Genomic DNA, 19,031 nt, shown 5'->3' on the forward strand with positions numbered 1-19,031 from the left:
ATTCAACGGGGGATTGTGGCTCGAGGGCTGACGACAGATGCAGAGAAATTTACTTTCCAAGGCTGCTACCTTGATGGCGCTGCAGCCATCCTCCCTGCCGCATACAGGCCTATTTACAGTCTTTTCGTACCCGCATCTCAGCTTCTGTCCAATCGTCTGAGCGCAGCTCCATACCGTCCATCACCAAATGTCCCGAACGGGGACAATGGGCGGCTAATAAACTTAGTGGCTTGCAATGCCGACCAACCACAACATCCCATCGCCAACTTCACTTGAATGCAGCATAAGCCATTTCTCCGGCCACATTCCGGTCACAATGTCCACCATGTGGGAGAAAACCGGAGTCGATAGTGATGATGTGCACAATGTGCATGCAACGGCATGGTTTTTAGAAGAAATTGGTCTGTTAGGGGAAAATGGAATGAGGTGGAAACGCGGCGGAACAGAAGAGGCACAACACTTCGACATCAGGTACGGGAAGCGACAGCAGACGTGACATTCTCGTTGCCCGACGACGGGCATCTCCACTAAGTAAATGTCATTGCTATCGGGTGCTCGGTCCCCTGGGTACACGAGAAGCAGGGGAGACGCTGAGCTGCTGCTGTGCCATCGACCATCTGCATGATGAGATAGGGCGTCTCTCCTTGACGTCCTTCAAAACCATGGCCTTCCATACTCGTTATTTGATCAAAATTATGCGAGTGCACGTGTAGACCCAGCGAGATCTGATAGACCAGCTGAGCACAAATCTCAGCATACGCGCCGCAACCAGTACATGGAGGCTACGGGCACACTGGCGTTCATGGCCTGCCCGTTAGCGTAGAATGATGGTCACGCAGACCAGCCACTCCACCGACTGGTTCCTCAACATGCAAAGCTCGCATCTCGACAGGAAGCGGCTTGATCGTACGATCTTGCATGACTAGACGCTGATGCAGCCATAAGGAATCATCAAGTCCAACTTAATGTTGCCATTATCAGTACAATGTATGCTTCGACCCGGTCTAGCAGCCCAGGAGGTTTGCCAATTCTTCTGGCGTCAGTGTGCTCTTCCTCCTCTTTGGCCTTCCACCGACTCGCGTCTTGACTGGAGACCTGGGTGCCCGCTTCTTAGGGTTTTCTTCGGGCACTTCGGTGCTCTCGTCCGTCTTCTTGGTGGAGATGTCTCCGTCGGTTACAGCGGCTGCTTCCGCGGCCTCTCGTAATTTGTCTTGGACCGATAGCTTCGGCGATCGCTCGTCGGGGTGCGCATGTGGGCTCGACAGGCGCTTTTTATTCTGTCGCAAGTTGTTAGATTTATGGAACGACGGGGGTTAATATTGGAGGTGTGCCCATTACAAGGGAGGAAGTTGATGGGAATGAGAGGACCACTTTGCTGTCCACCTTTCTGACCTGGTTTGTGGGGGGATCATAACGTACATGGCGTGGTCTGTCTTGACTCGTTCGTCTAGATGCTCGTTCTTCAGATCTTGGTTGTTTGGCTGCAGAGGTCGGACGACTAGTCTTCTCCACTTCCACTAGATCTATCTCAGACGCGCCTGCATTTTCCTCGTCAAGTTGCGACGGTGTGTTCGGAATGGAAGCTGAAAAGGCTACCTTGCGAGGCGACCGGATGGGTGGCTTGTTACCGTTGCTCTCTCTAAGCGCTGTCTGACTAGGTTGCAGCTTAATCCTGAATATGTCAGGCCCAGTTGTTTTGTCTGGTTGTTCGTGCGGTGCAGGTGAGGGAAGTTGATCTTCCTCTTCCCGCTCCTCGGTATCATCCACATCTTCTTCCAAGGCTGAACTTGCGGCATCGTCGGCCTCACTCTCTTCCTGAATTGTAGAGAAGCCTTCTCTGTCGACCATCTCGAATCCTTCACCGAACCCCAATCCCATTCTGAGTTCATCGAGGTTGATGGTGTCGCCGTTGGTCATGCGCTTTCGCCAGGAGTCCATGAGTATAAATGATTCTCGTAGTCGGGCCTCCATCTTCTCCCAGCCTGCTCGTAGCCTGTGTATCTCCTCTTCACGCATCTCGACTTCGTCCACTGCCACAAAGTTGGGGTTTGTGAGGAGGTTCTTCAGGTTGTCCAGCACTGTGTCCATGTCATCGGCCAATGTCTCGTAATCGGTGGGTAGCGCGTGCAGCATGTCCTGTCGCGCATCGTCTTCGTCATCGCCTACGACCGAACTCTCTTCTGTGTCTTGTTTGCAACTGACTTCCGGCATGCCTTGTAGCTCCCTCAGTGTCAACAGAGTGCTTCGCACGAGTCCGATGAGGTTGTCATTCTCGTCGCTCAGGCTCTGACTCAAGTGTGTCAGGAACTCGGTCGTCTCCTGCTTCAGGCTATATTCGGGATCGTCTACATTGGGTGTCTCTTCGCGCACATGGCCTGTGGCAGCGCTCAAGCCTGTACTCCCGGGATTAATGGTGATGCTGGCGCCTACCAAGCCCGTCTTGTTGCCCCGCTGCTGGCTCGTCAAGTGGCTCTTAAGCCTTGCGATCTCCTTGTCGCGCTTTCGTACGTCATTGGTGCAGCTGGTGCGTATTTGGTCGACGGTCGTCTTGAGTCGCTGCATCTCTGCGCGCAACTTTCGCGCCGACGATTCGGCAGTGTGCAGGGCTTTGCGCGCGGATTGCTCCTGCGCCTGGGCGAGCGAGAGCTGCCTCGATAGGTCTGCATTGCGGTTGTGCTGCTTCTCGAGGGCGGCCGTCTGGCGCGTCGATTCTGAGCGCAAGTTTCGCAACGTGTCGGCGATGGATTCGCGGTATTCTTGGTCGCGCTATCTACTCATTAGGATCCTCTCTTCCGTGGAACATGCATGTTTGCCTACGTCGCGCTTCAGTATCAAGTCGTGCACCAGGTTGATAATCTGGGCCATGGTGGCCTCTTTCCCCCCTTCTCCCCTCGATGGATGCGCAAACTCAATCGGCTTGCCATTGCGCAACAAGCCCCGGGCAAGCAGTAGGTTGTTGATGTAAGTCGATGCGGTTTTGAGATTGTACGAGTCCATGGTCGTCGCAGCCGTCGTGGTCGGCTGCCGGCGGCGGATGTAGCGGCGTCGTTGAGCTTGAGCTTCTCGTCCAATGTTTGTTTATCCCAGGGTTCCGGCGCCCAGGTAGAAGGAGCAACCGACCAAGCTCGGACCCCAAAACGTTCCGTACCTTCCGCCACGACCCCATCCGACGTGGACATGGTGCCACTGCGACCATCGCGACCACCATGCCCGTCTATAACAGCCCTGCATACAGCCATGTTGTCATTGTTGCGATAATCGCTGCCGTTCGTTTTCGTGTCCACCTCCACTCTCGACTCATCAATTATCGTGCTCGCCAGCGCCATATACTTCTTTAGTGTGCCTGGGCGTGCATATCAGTCAGATGGCCCAGAAGTTTAATGCCACAAAAGTTCTATTCCCCTGAGTTTGGACCCACCACCAGTGTCTCCACCATGACCATCATCACACCCTCTGCTTATCCCACGAAGCCTCCGGGTAACGGGACTGCAAATCAGCAACCGAGAACCTTCCTCAGGGCTGCATGTGTCCTGTCCCATCCAGGCTAAATACTCATTTTAGCAGACGATATAGCACGAGTACGACGTGCGTCTATTCCCCTCAAATATCGGGCTCGAATCCGGCTCAAGTCTGTAAGCTTTGCAGGCCCTCACACACGATCTGCATTTGTTCCCTTAGTCATGGATCGCCATTGGAGGGGATTACCGTATTCCATGATTCTTCCACGCGACCTGCCCTGGTCAAGGGCGTACCCAGCTTGAGTAGATGCGCTGCATCTCTGCATGGCTGCCGTGGCGTCCGGAGGGAAGACCGGAGGCATCTCGATTCAACATCGGGGAGACTCAGAAGATAGTACTTAATGCACCTCGCCCTGGGAAGGTTGTTCTTGTAGGCTTCATTGTTTTTCCATCGCTGTTATTGATCTTTCGCTCATTTATCACTTTCGTTGACTTCCAACATGGACAAACTCGCGTCTTTCGTACTTGCGAGCCTGCTTTTAGGAGCCCAATCTGCTCTTGCCATTCCTACCGAGGCCACTACCAAAGCGTGTAAAGATATCAGTAACGCTCTTCCTGGCAAAGTCTTGACCCCTGGGCTTCTCAAGCTTGAATATGAGCATGAGACGCAGCAGTACTGGGCTACAAATCTCCGCGAAGTCGACCCTGCATGTATTGTTCAGCCAGAGTCTGCTCAGGATGTATCCATCGCTATCAAGATCCTGAACAAGTACCCTACTGTTAAGCTTGCAACTCGAAGTGGAGGGCACGACCCAAACACGAATCATGCTGCTGTTCAAGACGGCGTTCTCATCACTATGACCAGTCTAGTTGGAGCGACGTACGATGCAGCAGAGGACGTTGCCTATGTTCGCCCTGGTGGTGAGTGGAACGATGTTATTGGTGATCTAGAGAAGAGTGGAGTGGCTATTGCTGGAGGAAGGCTTGGTAAGTTTGAGATATTACAGATGATTGAGAACCCCGACTAATACAACAAAGGTCTCGTCGGTGTCGGCGGGTTGCTTTTGGGTGGAGGTTTATCGTTCCTTGGTGCTCAAGAAGGCCTCGCTGCTGATGTCAGTTTGCGCACAATGTCTTGATGAGATTCATACTGACTGGCCTTAGAACATCGTCGAATGGGAGACCGTCATGGCCAACGGATCCATTGTTAACGTCAACGCTGCGAAACATCCTGATCTTGCGCAAGCCATGCGTGGTTCCGGAAGCCAATTTGGTATTGTCACCCAGTTCAAGGCCAAGGTCCATCATATGGGCGACGTATGGGGCGGTTCTTGCATATATGACGAGTCAAAATCCGAAGCACTTTACGTTGCTTTGCACAACTTCATAGCCCATGGTGCCGAAGATCCCAAGGCCGCCATTATCTTTTCGGACCTTGTGCTCGCAGCCGGGCTCAAGACGAAACTTGTCTTCTACTTTTACGACAGCCCCACGCCGCCTACGTCGGGCCCTTTTGCCGACTTCTTCAAGATCCTCAACCCGCTATGTCTGCCCAAGAAACAAAAGTACTCTGAGCTGGTAAGTCCATGAACCGACCGTGACGTGATATACAGGAACTGACGATTGCTAGCTGAGGGCGAACGGCGAACCCGTCCGACTTTTGAACTCCCGTTCATTCTTCCGAACTTACACCGTTCCATATATCCCATCCCGTCCCCAGATGTACAGGGAGATTCGTGATAAGCTCGCTGAGCTCACTGGTGTCTTCCTCAACACACTCCCCGTCGTTCGCGCCGTCCAGTTCAGCGTTGACTTCCAGCCACTTCCGTCTCGCTTTGGCAAGACTTCCGAATCCAAGGGCGGAAATGCCATGGGTCTTTCGTCTTCCGACCCTGACCGCATTATCCTTATTTACCAAGGCGCCTGGAACTTGCCCACGGACGATCCTCTTGCTTTCGGTATCGCCAGAGAGCTGACGGCTTGGTTGGACAAGGTTGTGCCTCAATGGATAGCAGAGGCGGGAATGCCAACCGACATGTACATGCCGTTATTCCTCAACGATGCTATGTGGGATCAGCCAGTCATGCAGAGTTACAAGGACTATGAGAAGTTCAAGACATTGCAGAAGAGTGTAGACCCGAACGGATTATGGAGTACTAGGGCAGGTGGCTTCAAGTACTAGGTTCTTGTCGTCAGCGTCAGTCCTTTGTAGGACGTTTCAGAGCTGGGGTCCATCTCTTAATACGTTATCTTGATTTTATCTGCACATAAACCGCTCAAAAAATTATATTCTTCTAGCCAAACAGGAAGGTGTTCTTCATTTAGCGGGGTCCACTATGGTGAAAGCGGGGTAGCTACACCTAGATGTCTGACTGCACCACTATGGTTGCCTGGCTTGACAAAACTACAAAGCTTGGTCATACTGTTGCGTATCGTATTTGCAGTTGCTAGTTACTACACCACAAGCATGGCTCAAGCACCTCATGTCACCGGCTATGAACACGAAGACGCCTGGGATGTGGATTGGCTGCGCGTCGACGATATCCATGAACTACACTATCAACAGTTTGGCAAGAAGGATGGAAAGCCTGGTGGGTGCAACATCTCTCCCAGCCGCATTTGTTGACTTCTAATCCCATCCAGTCATTTTCCTCCATGGGGGGCCAGGTGGCAACTGTTCCAAATCCAACACCGTCTTCTTCAACCCTTGTGAATATCGAGTGATTTTGCTCGACCAGCGAGGCTGTGGTCAATCGCGCCCTAATGCCAACACCACAAACAACACTACCTGGCACCTCGTCGCCGACATTGAAGTCCTGCGTAAACATCTCAGCATCTCCAAATGGCACACAGTCTTCGGTGGCTCTTGGGGCTCCACTCTCGCTCTGGCCTATGCACAAACACACCCCGAAAGTGTAGGTAGTTTAGTTCTGCGCGGCATATTCACTGTGCGCGATATCGAGCTCCACTGGACGAATCACCCGGGCGGCGTTCAAATGCTGTTTCCTGACTGTTGGGACGAATTCATCAACTTCCTTCCAGAGGAGGAACGCTCGGATCATATTGGCAATTACCACAAACGCCTTATGTCTTCTGACCCTTCGATAAGTCACCCTGCAGCCACTGCATGGAACAAATGGGAGCTTTCAATCAGCACTCTGTACGTGATTACTATTAGCGAACTGCATAGGAGACATGCGCTGACCTTGTACGCCGAACCTTAGGTACCCGGACCCCAATGCATTCAAGAAACTTCAAGACCCGGCTTATCTGCTAGCGCATGCAAGGCTCGAGATCCATTACTTCACCAACAAAGCGTGGCTGGAAGACGGGCAATTGCTAAAGAAGGAGAATGTTGGTCGTATCAGGAACATTCCGACAACAATCGTGCAGGGGAGATACGATGTCGTCTGCCCGCCGATCACGGCGTGGAACTTGCACAAGGAGTGGCCAGAGAGTAAGCTGCATTTTGTAGACGATGCGGGACATAGTGCTATGGAGCCTGGGACGAGGAAGAAGCTAACCGAAGTGTGCGACGAGTATGCGAAACTGAGCGTCTAGCTGTGAGCAGCGAGGAGTTGTTGGTCGGGCTCTTTCTCTTGTGGTTGTACAAGAATGCGTATCTAGCTAGCGTCAAATCACTATCGATGGAGTTGACGAGAAATTAAGCCGTGCTTCTGCCCTTGATATACGGGCCGTTTGGAAATTGGCTGACTAACGCCAAGACCGCTTGCCAACCTTGGAAAGAAGCAGAAGACGGCTGCGGGCCCGCGGAATCGTTGCAAACAGCACCAGCAGTCTCCAGTCGAGTTACCGAGCGCCCTCAATGTGAGTGACGTAATATGGATTATGGCCATCACCCCCCTCTCAACTACGGCGCCACCACCCGAAGTTATCGATAAACATGAACGGGCACGCGCATACGAGATCGCCGCGTGAGAATTGCCATTCTACGTCATGAAACGCGTTTCTCATTGCTAACAAATAGCCCTAGATATCTCTCTGCCGCATCGTTTCCGTTCCAGATCCCAGAAGGGCCGCCCTCCGATCCAGTCCCCAGCAGCGACATAACCCTCAATGCTCTCGTCCAGCATGGCGTGCACAAGATGGATTGCGACCGCGCATTCATCTCCCTCATTGATAACCAAACCCAGTTCATATGCGCAGAGATGACGAGACACCAGTCTCTTTCGAGCGCAGATCCGACCGATCCGCTGTTACTGGGTACTTCTCGAATCCCCCTCGATTGGGGAGTATGTCCTCACACAATGTCCATCTTCCATGGACGAGCGGTATCTTTGCCGGATAGTCCGTATATTGTTGCCGACAGGTCTTACTTTTATATAAAAGACTTTCGCCGGATTCCCACTTTCGCAGAGCGTCCGTTTGTGGCTGGGCATCCATACATGGTGTCTTACCTTGAGATACCACTATTTGCGATGTCTGGACATATATTGGGAAGCTATTGCGTGGTGGACAACAAGGAAAGAGATTTCCTCCATCCAAAGTCATTGAGTACTATGCGGGAAGTCACTTCGGCCATCAGTGCATACTTAAACATGAGACGCGTCGAAGCCTGTAAATCGCGAGCAGCAAGCATGATGCAAGGTCTTCGCCGATTCGTAGCTCCGGATGAGTGCGATGCACGTAATGTGGTTCCAAAATCTGTTGCTCCTGAACGTCCCAAGGCTCACACAGATCCATTCGATCTTGATGTCTTTAGTGCTACTACCCAAAGAGAATCCAGTCCGCTATCATCTGGCAGTGCAACGACACGCGTCGCGGGTTCGGTGTACGAGCCGGCTTCCATCGTTATTTCTCTGCAGGACACGGATTCGAGGATGGACAAGCCCGACTTGTCCAATCAAGTCGAAGATCTCTTTGTAAGAGCTGCAAACGATATTGGCTATGCCATGGATTTGGATGGCCTTGTCTTCTTTGACACTGTCTCAGCCGGTAAAGATAGAGGTGGTCAGTCGAAAGATATAGAGACATCATCGTCTCCAAACGACTCCTTTGCGACACCGCTCTCCTGCTATCAGAGAAGCACCGCAGTGGGCCAGCAATCAAGTTTGGAGCTGCCTCAGTCCCTCATTCAACGCTTAACTACACGGTACACTCGAGGGCATGTCTTCGCTGTGGACGAACACGGCGTTATCCAACATGGGGATGACAGCGAGCCAGACTACAGTCCCAATTCTGTTGAGGATAACGAATGGATTGATCTCTTCAAGTCTTTGCCAAAGACGCGATATGCGATTTTCCTGCCGATGTGGCATTACCAAAGAGAAGCCTGCTATGCTACATGTCTAGCATGGGTATCTGACACTGGAAAAACCCTCGATACTGGTGACGTCAATTCTTTAACAGCTTTCGGAAACTCACTCATGGCCGAAATTTTCCGATTAGAAGCTTCGGCAAACACTCTATCCAAGTCGGACTTTGTTTCGACTATCAGCCACGAGCTACGTAGTCCATTGCATGGCATATTAGCGAGTATTGAGCTGATTCAAGAAAACATGCAGGGATCAAGCTTGATGCCGGAGATTACTATGATCGAATCATGTGCCTTCACTCTTCTTGATACCTTCGACCATCTCTTAGAATATTCCAAGGTTAATAGTCGTGTCGGCGTCGGGAAAGGTGGAGACCATTCCATTCGTTCTGGTCACCATGTTCATAATGCTGCAGTGGCCGTCGACTTGGAGCGTTTGGTTGAAGATGTCATCGAGACGGTCTCAGTGGGCCATGACCATGCTTCGCGACTCGTATCCGGACTCAATAAAGAGCGCCAGGATACATTAGCTGAACCGCGAGAAACGACTTCAGCTGAGCCTGTCGTCCTCACTACACACTTCGAGAGACACTGCGATTGGACAGTAGTTGTCGAGAAGGGCGCCTGGAAACGAATTCTGCTCAATGTCGTTAGCAACGCGTTAAAGTATACCAGGTCCGGTTACATCCATGTAGACTTGGAATTTGTGGAGGCCGCAGATGGAGTGCAAGCTGCAGACGGCAGACAGGCTCACATCTGTCTGTCTGTGACAGATACGGGAGTGGGTATGAGTGAGGACTTTCTTAAATATCATCTCTTCACGCCCTTCACGCAAGAGAATATATTGAGCCCAGGAACTGGTCTAGGATTGAGCCTAGTGAAAAGCATTGTAGAGTCACTACAGGGCAACATCTCAGTCTCCAGTCGTTTGGGAGAGGGCACGAAGATTACCATCAACATCCCAACCAGCCAAAAGATACAGAAGCCGAGCGTACCAAGCGCGCAGGAAAGCCTTCTGCGTGGAAAGACGGTCGGTCTGCTCAGTCTGTCCTCGCATCGGGAGTCAAGCAACAAATCTTCCCCATGCATCGTTTCGCCACCCAAAGCACTTGAGCGTTCTATTCGCAATATTTGTGAGGGCCGCTTTGGCATGAGCGTCACCAATGTTTCGACAAGCGCACCTCCAACCATGGATATAGTCCTTATTGACACGCATGCGCTGGGCACGACGCATGCTTACGATTTGAAAACTCTGTTCCCTGTGCATGCGGCAAGCGTCTGTCCAGTCGTGGTCGAACTGGGCAATACCAAGGCTACACTTCACAAGACCGGCACCTGGAGTTCCATGCACACGATGTTAATTACTGGAAAGTCGCTCGGATCTGCTATAATATCAGCTCTGAATGACGCGAACGCCAATGGAACGGAAGCCCCATTGCCACCTGCGGAAGTCGAACGCGAAGCCGAGACAGACCCATCGGAGCAACTAGGTCAGCACGAGACTTTTCAAAAAGCAGACACGTGCATGGAGACGGTGGCACTTCCGCATCGTAGCCTACCGTCGCAGAACAAGTCACTACCCGACGCTGGGACACTTCCTGCCCCTCAGCCGCAATTATCAGCACAGCCAACTGTCCTTCTCAAGCCCAACCCTGCTTGTAGATTTCACCGGCTACTCCTTGTGGATGATAACCCGATAAACCTCAAAATGTTATGCGCCTTTGCTAAACGCCTTCATGTCCCCTACTCCAGCGCTACTGACGGCGCAGAAGCAGTACGTCTTTATCAAACTGCTATTGAACAACAAGGGCCACAAATCACGTATGATTGCATTTTCATGGACATCAGCATGCCAATCATGGACGGCTTTCAAGCTGTATCCAAGATTCGAAAACTCGAAGATGATTTGATGGAAAAAATCATCCAGTCACATTCCAAGGACGCGTCTAAGCAAACTCTAGACGGCGCCACTTGGGACAACAGAGGTGCGCCACGAGCGTACATCTTCGCGCTCACAGGTCTTGGTAGTGATAAGGCGCGCAGACAAGCGAGGAGTAGCGGATTTGATGAGTTCTTACTTAAGCCGGTGAGATTCAAGGACGTTTTACCGTTGTTAGCATCGGTGCCGACACCATGAGATGGAGGTGTCCTTAACTGTACGGTTCTTTCTTCTCGATAGCTGCAATCTTGTGTAGACTATACGATGTGATGTTGCATGGAAATTAGGGAAGTCCAACTGACTAAGAGAGTATGTATATGTAATCATGACCTAGCTATGAGAGGCCGGTGGTGTCATAGCTCGTTGATGGTGACGCTTGCAGATGCCCAACAGTATGCTATCACTGTCGTATGGCGCTTCCTGCTCATACCTGCCCATATTCATTCTTCCACTTGGTCTGGTGAGCTTTCCCGTATAGCTACCGACCACAGTCAAAGGTGACTAGATTATACTATTGCTCCATACAGCTTCTAAGACGCCCTCGAATAAGGTGCGTAAGCAACACCCACCTGCAAGTTGCCACTTTGTCGTCACTGCGAAAAGCTGCTCGGTCATCTCAGATCGTATTGTGGTACTCACTGGAGCTATGTAACCTCATCCTATGATAGTAGGAAGCAGAAAAAACAAAGGAAGAGAGTAAGCCACGAGACTATATGTAGAAGGTGACAACCTGTACATTTGGTTGGCTAGGAAACTAGCCTAGGTCAAGCATCCATACGTGGTGGCTTGCTAATTCTTTGGATAGGTAAAAAGCACCCATAGTGGTATATGTCGTTACACAGAAAATGTCTCACTCTTAAGCATTTTAGGATAGGTCACATAGTTACATTGCTGTTCATGGGCGTGAACATGCGATGACGCTGTGGCGTCGTCGCTCGAGGAATGCTTTGTCTCTGGTCTTCGCTTGAGTCTTGTTGAGGCACTAATGGCGAGGTGGAGTTCTAGCTTGAAGCAGACAGTGGTGATGGTTTATGCGTGTAGCTACGAACTGAAACCCGCGGAGAGTACTCATACTCAGGTCAACACTGAGGTGATCGGTGGAAGGATGGGACGGTCCCGAGGTCGTGTTGGCATCATCTCTGACATGAAGCTACTAAAATATGTTGAACGTGGCTAAATAGTGATCAGAATGTTCGGCTTGATCCAAGACAACATGAAGCTCACGATGCCAGGTTCTCTATAGTGCCAGAACCTGGAGTCTAGCGTCGAGTAAGAAGGCCCTTCGCTTAGGCACGTGTATGTTGCACTGCATTACGATGCAGATCGAACCGAATAGCCGGCGTCTTCATTTTCACTGGTGGAAATTGTCACGATATGCTTTTTCCCTTTGGTTTCTTTACTAATGAAGGGAAGTTTGGTAGCATACGAGGTCGGTTACAGCGGTGGACAGGTAGGAAACCACGGGCCAAATACCCGGCGGCGAATAGCAGATGCGCAACGACTCGGCTACTTGCTAGCTACCAGCTGTTAAGCTTCTCCGCTATTGTGTTGCGTTCTAGAGATGATTACTAAGCACACCAGAAGCGGGAGTAATGTGCCAGAACTACGATACTAACATTGCTCAATTCAGCGCAAGATCAGTTCAGCCAGCACACCCCTATCGGGGTTCTTTGCCAATGGTGTCATACAGATCCGCTTCGTAGATCACTACTTGGGTATTCTAATAGACGTCGTGGCATTGCAACAGATAAGGAGCGACGAGCGAAGTGGAGTTGCCGATCTAAGGGTTCAATGACGAACGCGAGCATCCAGGTAGCAGTCTGAGCCAAGGCACTGACTCTTTCTTCTTCGCCGAAGTGAATGAACAGTAGTATGACATAAACACGGCCAAGATCGGCTAAAATGCAATTCAGGCGACCAGGGACCTCGGCTGCTTTCCGAGGCTCGACTGGATCAAAAGAAACGTCACATTTATCGGACCTTTTGTTATTGCTTCTGGCGGACCGCTTGCACGTAAGCGAACATGTCGCATTCTCCTTTTTCGGAGTAGTAGTATGTATACCGGTGCACGCCGTGAGACTAATCAATACAGGTGAGTTACTACCCCGGTATACACGTGGTCTCGACACCAGCCCCGGCCGCCCCGAACAGCGAAAAAGCAGACGTGATTATGGCTTGGCAAATTTGCTCTATTGCTAGCTTGGTGCACCGGCATTTCTGAATGGAGGGACTGCGTGCCTGATCGTGCATATTCAGCGGCAGTACCCGGTCCACGGGTAAGATCGACGAGCCGCACCGCTACGGCACTACCACACCCTTTTTGGCGGCATTTGACAACAAAGCGGCACCAGATGGGCCACCTCAGCTGAACTGACGCAGGTCGACAAGAGAGACACGCACATACAGAGTAGTGATCTACTGTACTACGGCAATACAAATATCTTGGCAAGAGAAATTTGGAAAATGATTGGCAAGCCCTAAGCATCCACTGTGAACTTGGACGCCAATTGCCATTGCGAGCCCTAGGATGCGTTAGTGCTGTATACCCAGCATGCGTTCTCTCTATTTGCACAACCGGGTGTTGCTCATGGACTGGACAAGAAAAATGGAGCTCGAAGATGTCAATCCCTTATATCGATTCAGCCGCAAAAGCTCCACTCAGTGATGGATTCTGGTAGATCTCTCTAACAGGGACTAGTTTGGTCGGCCTTTATACTGATCACTGTGAACTGACACTAACTACAATTCTGAAGAGAAGAATGTGTATTGGAGGTGCCGTAAAGGAATCTTGATATGGTACGCTCGATATATCGGCACAGGCTGTGACACTGCCACGGGGCTCCAGCGATGGAAGGAAAAAGGTGCAATACACTGGAGATTGGGGTGAGAGGGGTCAAGCCAAGGTGGATTATAGTACAACACTTCATCTATCATTGAACTTTGTTCTTTTCGACAGTAGCGCACTCTGCATCGCCTAGCCTTTGGGCAATAGGTCTGATTGGCATCTCAATGTCCTGTACAGGAGGATCAGCAGATCTAGTCACCTCACAGGGTGGTGGAAAGTATTCACTCCGAGAACTTGAGCTTAGCTGCATCTTGCACCATGTATAAAGATGCTGCCGCCCTCCATCGTTAGAAGTCATCGCACAGCTTCATCTCTGCAATCACTACTCCTCGATCCTCATCGTTTAAGCATCAGATACCGGTCTTCTAGCCATCAATCACCGCAAACATGGTCTCATTCCGCAACTTCTTTACTGCCGCTGTGGCTCTCTCTGTCCCTATCGCCGCTCAGATTACGCCTGCTCAGGTTGTCTCCAACATCCGGATGGTGACACAGAAGAGCCAGGCGCTCCAGGCACCAGCTCAGAGCATCACTATCATTAATGGTCCTTTGATTGTCATTGGCCAGGGACCGTTTCCCCAGATCATCGCGGGCTTTGCCGACATTGTGTCCACAGCCACCACTGCTATCAGCCAGATGCAAGGAATGCCTCCCGTTCCAGCCGGTGTTGATTCTGATGCTATCTTCGACGCCTTCCGCGAAGTCAGTACTACAAGCGCCTTCTGGATGATAAAATGACTGACGATCAGAAATAGTTTGTCCGTGTCCACCAGGCTCTGCTCAACATACTCATCGGAAAGGCTGGATTGTTCAATACTGTTCCGTTCATTGGCCAGCCCTTAGCAGCTGTGCTCAGACAGATCGAGAATGTTGTTGATGTGAGTCCTTTTCCTAAACTCCCATGTTTCTCTGGATACTATCCCTAACGATTATATCCGCACTTGCTAACGGCTATCTACAGACTATCGCATTTATGTTGATCGATGCCGTTGAGTCACGTGCTTCTGACTTGCAGAACCAAGCGAACTCTCTCGACGGAACCTTGACCATATGCATCAACAGCTACGATGGTCTTAGCACTAAGCTAAAGGCAAAGCGCAGCCTCAGGTTCGCACGCCGCGAGATCGCCGCCGCTGCTTAAACAGGTGCTACATCAGAGACAAGCAGTTCAGACGGTACACAACAGGGGAGGTAGCTGTGAACAAGGTGACGATGGGGTTGTGAAAGACTGTCGTCATATGATGTGGGGTTCACAAGGTCTCAGACGGTCATTACCGCTTACTTGTACATTTTTGTTTGAGCACTGCACTCTTAGATAGACAGTCATATAGTCAATGTAAAGCAATGTCTGTCGCAACATATACTAGCATGGTTACAACAGATCTTCTGTTGCTTGATCTTTTAAGCATACTTTGCATCCGGTCAGGCTACTGTCTAAGTTCCTCATGCACACTTTTGGATACTGGAATGTGCTTCAAGGATAGAATACAACGACATCACGTAACCTCCTCGTATCATGTGAAGAATGTAGGGCTAATCCATGCAGATCGACTATTGCACCCGTCCAACGTAGTGCAATGAAGTCGTCAAAGATGTTCGTTCCGCTTCTTCTTCTACTCTTCCACACCCCACATTCCCACTACCGAAACATGTTACTTATTCCAATTATTACCGCATTTTTATAAGCATTCGTTGAGATATGAATGGATATCAATGTGCTACAGATAAGTGAGTCTAGAAATCTCATCATTGTGTTACGTGATTGACTGGTCAGCAACCTTGAAGTAAGCGCTATGGCTTAATAGGTAAGCACATTACATCTCATGTAGCTGAACTGTTATTACATTTGCAAAGACGGGCTTGTTGCCTCAGGCTTCAGCTTCAGCCTTTAACTATATCTGTATGGCTTTCTACTTGGTCCTAGCATCACTCTCCCAAGGTTCTCCGCGGTTGAGATCGCTTTACTGGTCCTCTAACAATATGTATACGAAAACCGTTCAAATAAGACCATGACAGCAAACTTGGGGATGGAATTGATCTAGCTTCCTGTAGAGCTTCTTGTAAAGCTTCTCAGTCGGGTATGTCGCTTCCTTGGACGGACATCGAGTACCCTCAGGGACAGGAAGTATTCATATAATAACAAAGACCGTATCGATGCGGTCTATATGCAGACAAATCTGCCCCGGCCTAATTTGGCTGCAAGTTTTTGATGTGGTGTCCACGAACTAGAGTCTGAGCTTACTCAGTTATTCCTCGAGCTATTTCGACACCTGTCTACCATCTTTGCCTCCCGCAAGCGAGGAGCGACTATACCTAGGTACATCCGTGCTATTTTACAAAACCAAATATAGTGGACGATCACAAATGATTCATATACTGCAAGGACAAGCACAGCACTGTAAGATCGGGTGATGCCGCACATATGATAGCTCAGTGTTCTTTCCATTACCAGATGCTGACTATTCGATCGGAATGACGGTTCTGTTATAGAAAATGTTTCATCAGTGAATAGACTAGCATTTTAAAAGCATTGGAGTTGTCTGGTCTTCCCGATAATGTAACATCCATCCATTTCTGAATGGAAGGCTCTCATAACGCGAGACATACGAGGTTTTAGGAGCCGCTATCAGAGTTCTAATATTACATCAGCAAAGCCGTCTTCATGAACCCGAAGTCTTGGGGCAAAGAATACGGAGAACCGTGAGACTGGAGCTCACGTCCAAAATATGAACCAGAAACATTCGGATCTATCGGAAGCTGTTACACAACTATCGATATCGAAATACATGGATGTAAACGCATACCTGAGCTTCTGATATGATACAGCTGCGAAGATGTCCTCTCTAGGCATATTATGTCCCACCCATATAAACTTCTACAATCGCCGAAGCTTTTCGACCTGTATACAAGCGGGAACCCACCCTGAAGGTCTATCGACCACAAAAAAAAACATGGTAATTCCTTTGGAGAAATACGCCGAAGTCTGACGAATGGATCACTGAAATCGACCTACCAGACATTGGGAAGATTACCTAAAATCTGATATCTTGAAATCTCCCAAACTAACTCAAAAACATGGACTTTTGAAAAGACAGACTTCGTAGTGTGTCGGACCACAATACTTTCAATTTCGTTGCTTTGGACTTATATGCCAGGTGTCAGGCAACATGACTGGGGTCAAAGTAGCGAGCGTCCTTCTTGCCAAGGAGGATTCTCTCCAGAGATATGCTAGAGAGCTGGAAAGACACTGGAACTCAAAGTAGAGACGACCTCAAAGATCTTCTCTGAATAGGTAGCCGTAAGATGCTCTGCAATAGCTGTGGTAATATCCTTTCTAATCGGGCCTTTGTAGTTGGCAGGAGGGCTCTACAACGGTACCCGTATCGACAACCTTGTTGATGTCTTCGGCAGAACTAGCAAGAAGTCTGCTACCTTGGCGTCCATACTCTCATATATTTCTGATGGTAAAAACTACATGGAAATGCACTTATATTTGGTACATTGGATATTGTTGGGTTGAACCGTTACTTCGTAATACATACATGGACAGGTCGTTGAGACCAGATCAGACTACCTCTACATGAATTCCGTGCTCATGCTTTCGCCTCAACTCCTCTCGAATATATCCCCAGCAAGTACTAGCACCTCTCAAATACACCTCCTCTCCTTGAGCCAATCTGTGAAAGCTGTCTATTAGCCCTAAGTTTACACATTACTTGCTGATATCATCACCCCAGACCTGCTTAGCGATCTCGACACTCAGTCTAACCTTGGCCCACTGCTCTTCTTCTGTCAACTCGTTGCCCTCAGCTGTGGAGCTGAAACCACACTGGTGGCTCACACACAGCTGGTCCAGACCCTTTGGCGCAATCTTCGCCGCCTCATGTAGCCTCTGGATGATTTCATCCTTGTTATCCAGAGTATTCTTCTTACTACTCATAACACCGAGCACAACAACCTTATGTTCCGGCAGATGGCGCAATGGAGAGAAGTCGCCAGATCGCGCATCGTCGTACTCGAGGAAATACGCGTCGACGTTCAGTTCCTTGAAGAGAACCTCGGAGACGGGCTCGTAGCCACCGGAGGCAAACCACTTGGAGCGATAGTTGCCGCGGCAGAGATGGATGCCGATCTTCATGTCTGAAGGTCGCTTCTCGATGGCTTTGTTGATGAGCTCGGCGTATTTGCGGGGCAGGGTGCTGAGGTCTTCGTTGCGTTCTTGCTCGGCGGCTTTGCGCATATCGGGGTCGCAGAGATAGGCGAGGTTCGTGTCGTCGAGTTGGACGAAGCGGCAGCCAGCCTTGTACAAGCTGTCTAGCTCTTCTTGGTATACGCGCGCGAGGTCTTCGAAGAAGACGTCTAGGTCGGGGTATGCGGAGATGTCGATTGAAGCGCGACCGCCGCGGAAGTGCACCATGGTTGGTGATGGTATGCACACTTTTGTGCTCGCGTTTCCGCCATTGTTCTTGATCGCTTGCTCGAGGAACTCGAAGTCCTTGACTTGAATTGCCTCGGGGTGACCCAGCTTTCCTTTGACCACCAGTGTTGGGGGCGAAAAGCCATCCTTGTGCCTAATGTTTCCTACCTGACCCTTCTCCTCGATGCCAGCGAGGTGCTTGAGGAAGTCGAGGTGGAAGTAGGCGCGACGGAACTCGCCGTCGGTTACAGATCGGAGTCCATTTTCTATCTGCTGCTTTGCAACGTTGTTGATATGTTCGTCTTCGACTTTGCGGAGTTCGTCCGCGGTAATCTCTCCGTTGGCAGCTTTTGTACGTGCTTCAAGGACGGCTTTGGGGCGGAGGAAGGAGCCAACGTGGTCGGCACGGTATACACCAGTGGGAAGAGGCATTGTGTATAGTTCTGTGCGATGGTCAGGGTATTGCGGCACTGTTGTTTGATCAACGCTTACATGGTATGCTATGTTATGGAAGTTGTTGTACAACGAATGGTTTGTCTGTCAAACACAAGAATATCGCAATTTGACTAAAGGCTCAGCAGTAAGCAGAAAAGTTGAAATGCATCTGCCGAAAATTTGTACACGGCTTGTTCGCTCCATAATCGCATGATGTACCCATTCGCACCTAATCCTGAAGCTACCCCACAGCGGCAGTTGTTAAGTTTGTTTAGGGGCAAACTAAAACCCTGGATTCGTGGTGCCGAGGAAAACCCTGCACGGAGAACCCGCTCGCAATGGTAGCTGTACCGCGAATGAAGGCTTGTGAGACATGGGAATTGCAGGCCAAGACCTTGTGTATACGAGAAGTTCAGTATTGGTGACTTACCCCGTAGTACTTGAGTAGGGCCGGGTGCTGGAAGCTCCTGCAGCTTCTAGAGGGGTTGGGGATGACGTTTGGCGGGGTACTGTAGATCGCGCCACCCCGGCCTGAGACCGAAGACCGATCCGCCTCTTCGTGTTCACAGGCCCTTCACATGATTGAGCGTCAAGAGTATCTGAAACCGGGTATATTGAAACATGTTAAGGTGATATGAAGTAGAAAATGTATGTGTGGTACT

The 19,031-nt window shown here is 50.2% G+C and overlaps 6 protein-coding genes across 6 annotated transcripts; 4 read left to right on the forward strand and 2 right to left on the reverse strand.

Annotated features, from left to right (window-relative positions):
- Window positions 1-896: 896 nt before the first annotated feature.
- Window positions 897-3,260, reverse strand: CC77DRAFT_424477 (hypothetical protein). Its single transcript, XM_018531634.1, has 2 exons — window positions 2,818-3,260; window positions 897-2,766 (listed from the first exon to the last, which is right to left on the reverse strand). The coding sequence occupies exons 1-2, from the start codon at window positions 2,995-2,997 to the stop codon at window positions 1,297-1,299; spliced, it is 1,650 nt and encodes a 549-aa protein (XP_018381549.1). The 5' UTR covers window positions 2,998-3,260; the 3' UTR covers window positions 897-1,296.
- Window positions 3,261-3,672: 412 nt separating this feature from the next.
- On the forward strand, window positions 3,673-6,047 carry CC77DRAFT_427205 (FAD-binding domain-containing protein). Its single transcript, XM_018531636.1, has 4 exons — window positions 3,673-4,445; window positions 4,497-4,573; window positions 4,623-5,036; window positions 5,089-6,047. The coding sequence occupies exons 1-4, from the start codon at window positions 3,959-3,961 to the stop codon at window positions 5,638-5,640; spliced, it is 1,530 nt and encodes a 509-aa protein (XP_018381550.1). The 5' UTR covers window positions 3,673-3,958; the 3' UTR covers window positions 5,641-6,047.
- Window positions 5,926-7,019, forward strand: CC77DRAFT_1043791 (prolyl aminopeptidase; the record flags this gene model as incomplete). Its single annotated transcript, XM_018527332.1, has 3 exons — window positions 5,926-6,049; window positions 6,102-6,618; window positions 6,683-7,019. 3 exons carry the CDS (start codon window positions 5,926-5,928, stop codon window positions 7,017-7,019), a joined length of 978 nt encoding a protein of 325 aa, XP_018381551.1.
- Window positions 7,020-7,227: 208 nt separating this feature from the next.
- CC77DRAFT_1024565 (hypothetical protein) lies at window positions 7,228-11,207 on the forward strand. The gene is made up of 2 exons (XM_018525898.1): window positions 7,228-7,393; window positions 7,453-11,207. The coding sequence occupies exons 1-2, from the start codon at window positions 7,308-7,310 to the stop codon at window positions 10,868-10,870; spliced, it is 3,504 nt and encodes a 1,167-aa protein (XP_018381552.1). The 5' UTR covers window positions 7,228-7,307; the 3' UTR covers window positions 10,871-11,207.
- Window positions 11,208-13,821: 2,614 nt separating this feature from the next.
- On the forward strand, window positions 13,822-14,836 carry CC77DRAFT_1024567 (hypothetical protein). The gene is made up of 3 exons (XM_018525899.1): window positions 13,822-14,219; window positions 14,273-14,395; window positions 14,479-14,836. The coding sequence occupies exons 1-3, from the start codon at window positions 13,905-13,907 to the stop codon at window positions 14,656-14,658; spliced, it is 618 nt and encodes a 205-aa protein (XP_018381553.1). The 5' UTR covers window positions 13,822-13,904; the 3' UTR covers window positions 14,659-14,836.
- Window positions 14,837-17,165: 2,329 nt separating this feature from the next.
- On the reverse strand, window positions 17,166-18,746 carry CC77DRAFT_428484 (UROD/MetE-like protein). Its single transcript, XM_018531638.1, has 2 exons — window positions 18,427-18,746; window positions 17,166-18,377 (listed from the first exon to the last, which is right to left on the reverse strand). Exon 2 carries the CDS (start codon window positions 18,364-18,366, stop codon window positions 17,230-17,232), a length of 1,137 nt encoding a protein of 378 aa, XP_018381554.1. The 5' UTR covers window positions 18,367-18,377; window positions 18,427-18,746; the 3' UTR covers window positions 17,166-17,229.
- Between the last annotated feature and the right edge of the window lie 285 nt (window positions 18,747-19,031).

Source organism: Alternaria alternata, assembly GCF_001642055.1.
Source record: "Alternaria alternata strain SRC1lrK2f unplaced genomic scaffold CC77scaffold_23, whole genome shotgun sequence".
NCBI classification, from domain to species: domain Eukaryota; kingdom Fungi; phylum Ascomycota; class Dothideomycetes; order Pleosporales; family Pleosporaceae; genus Alternaria; species Alternaria alternata.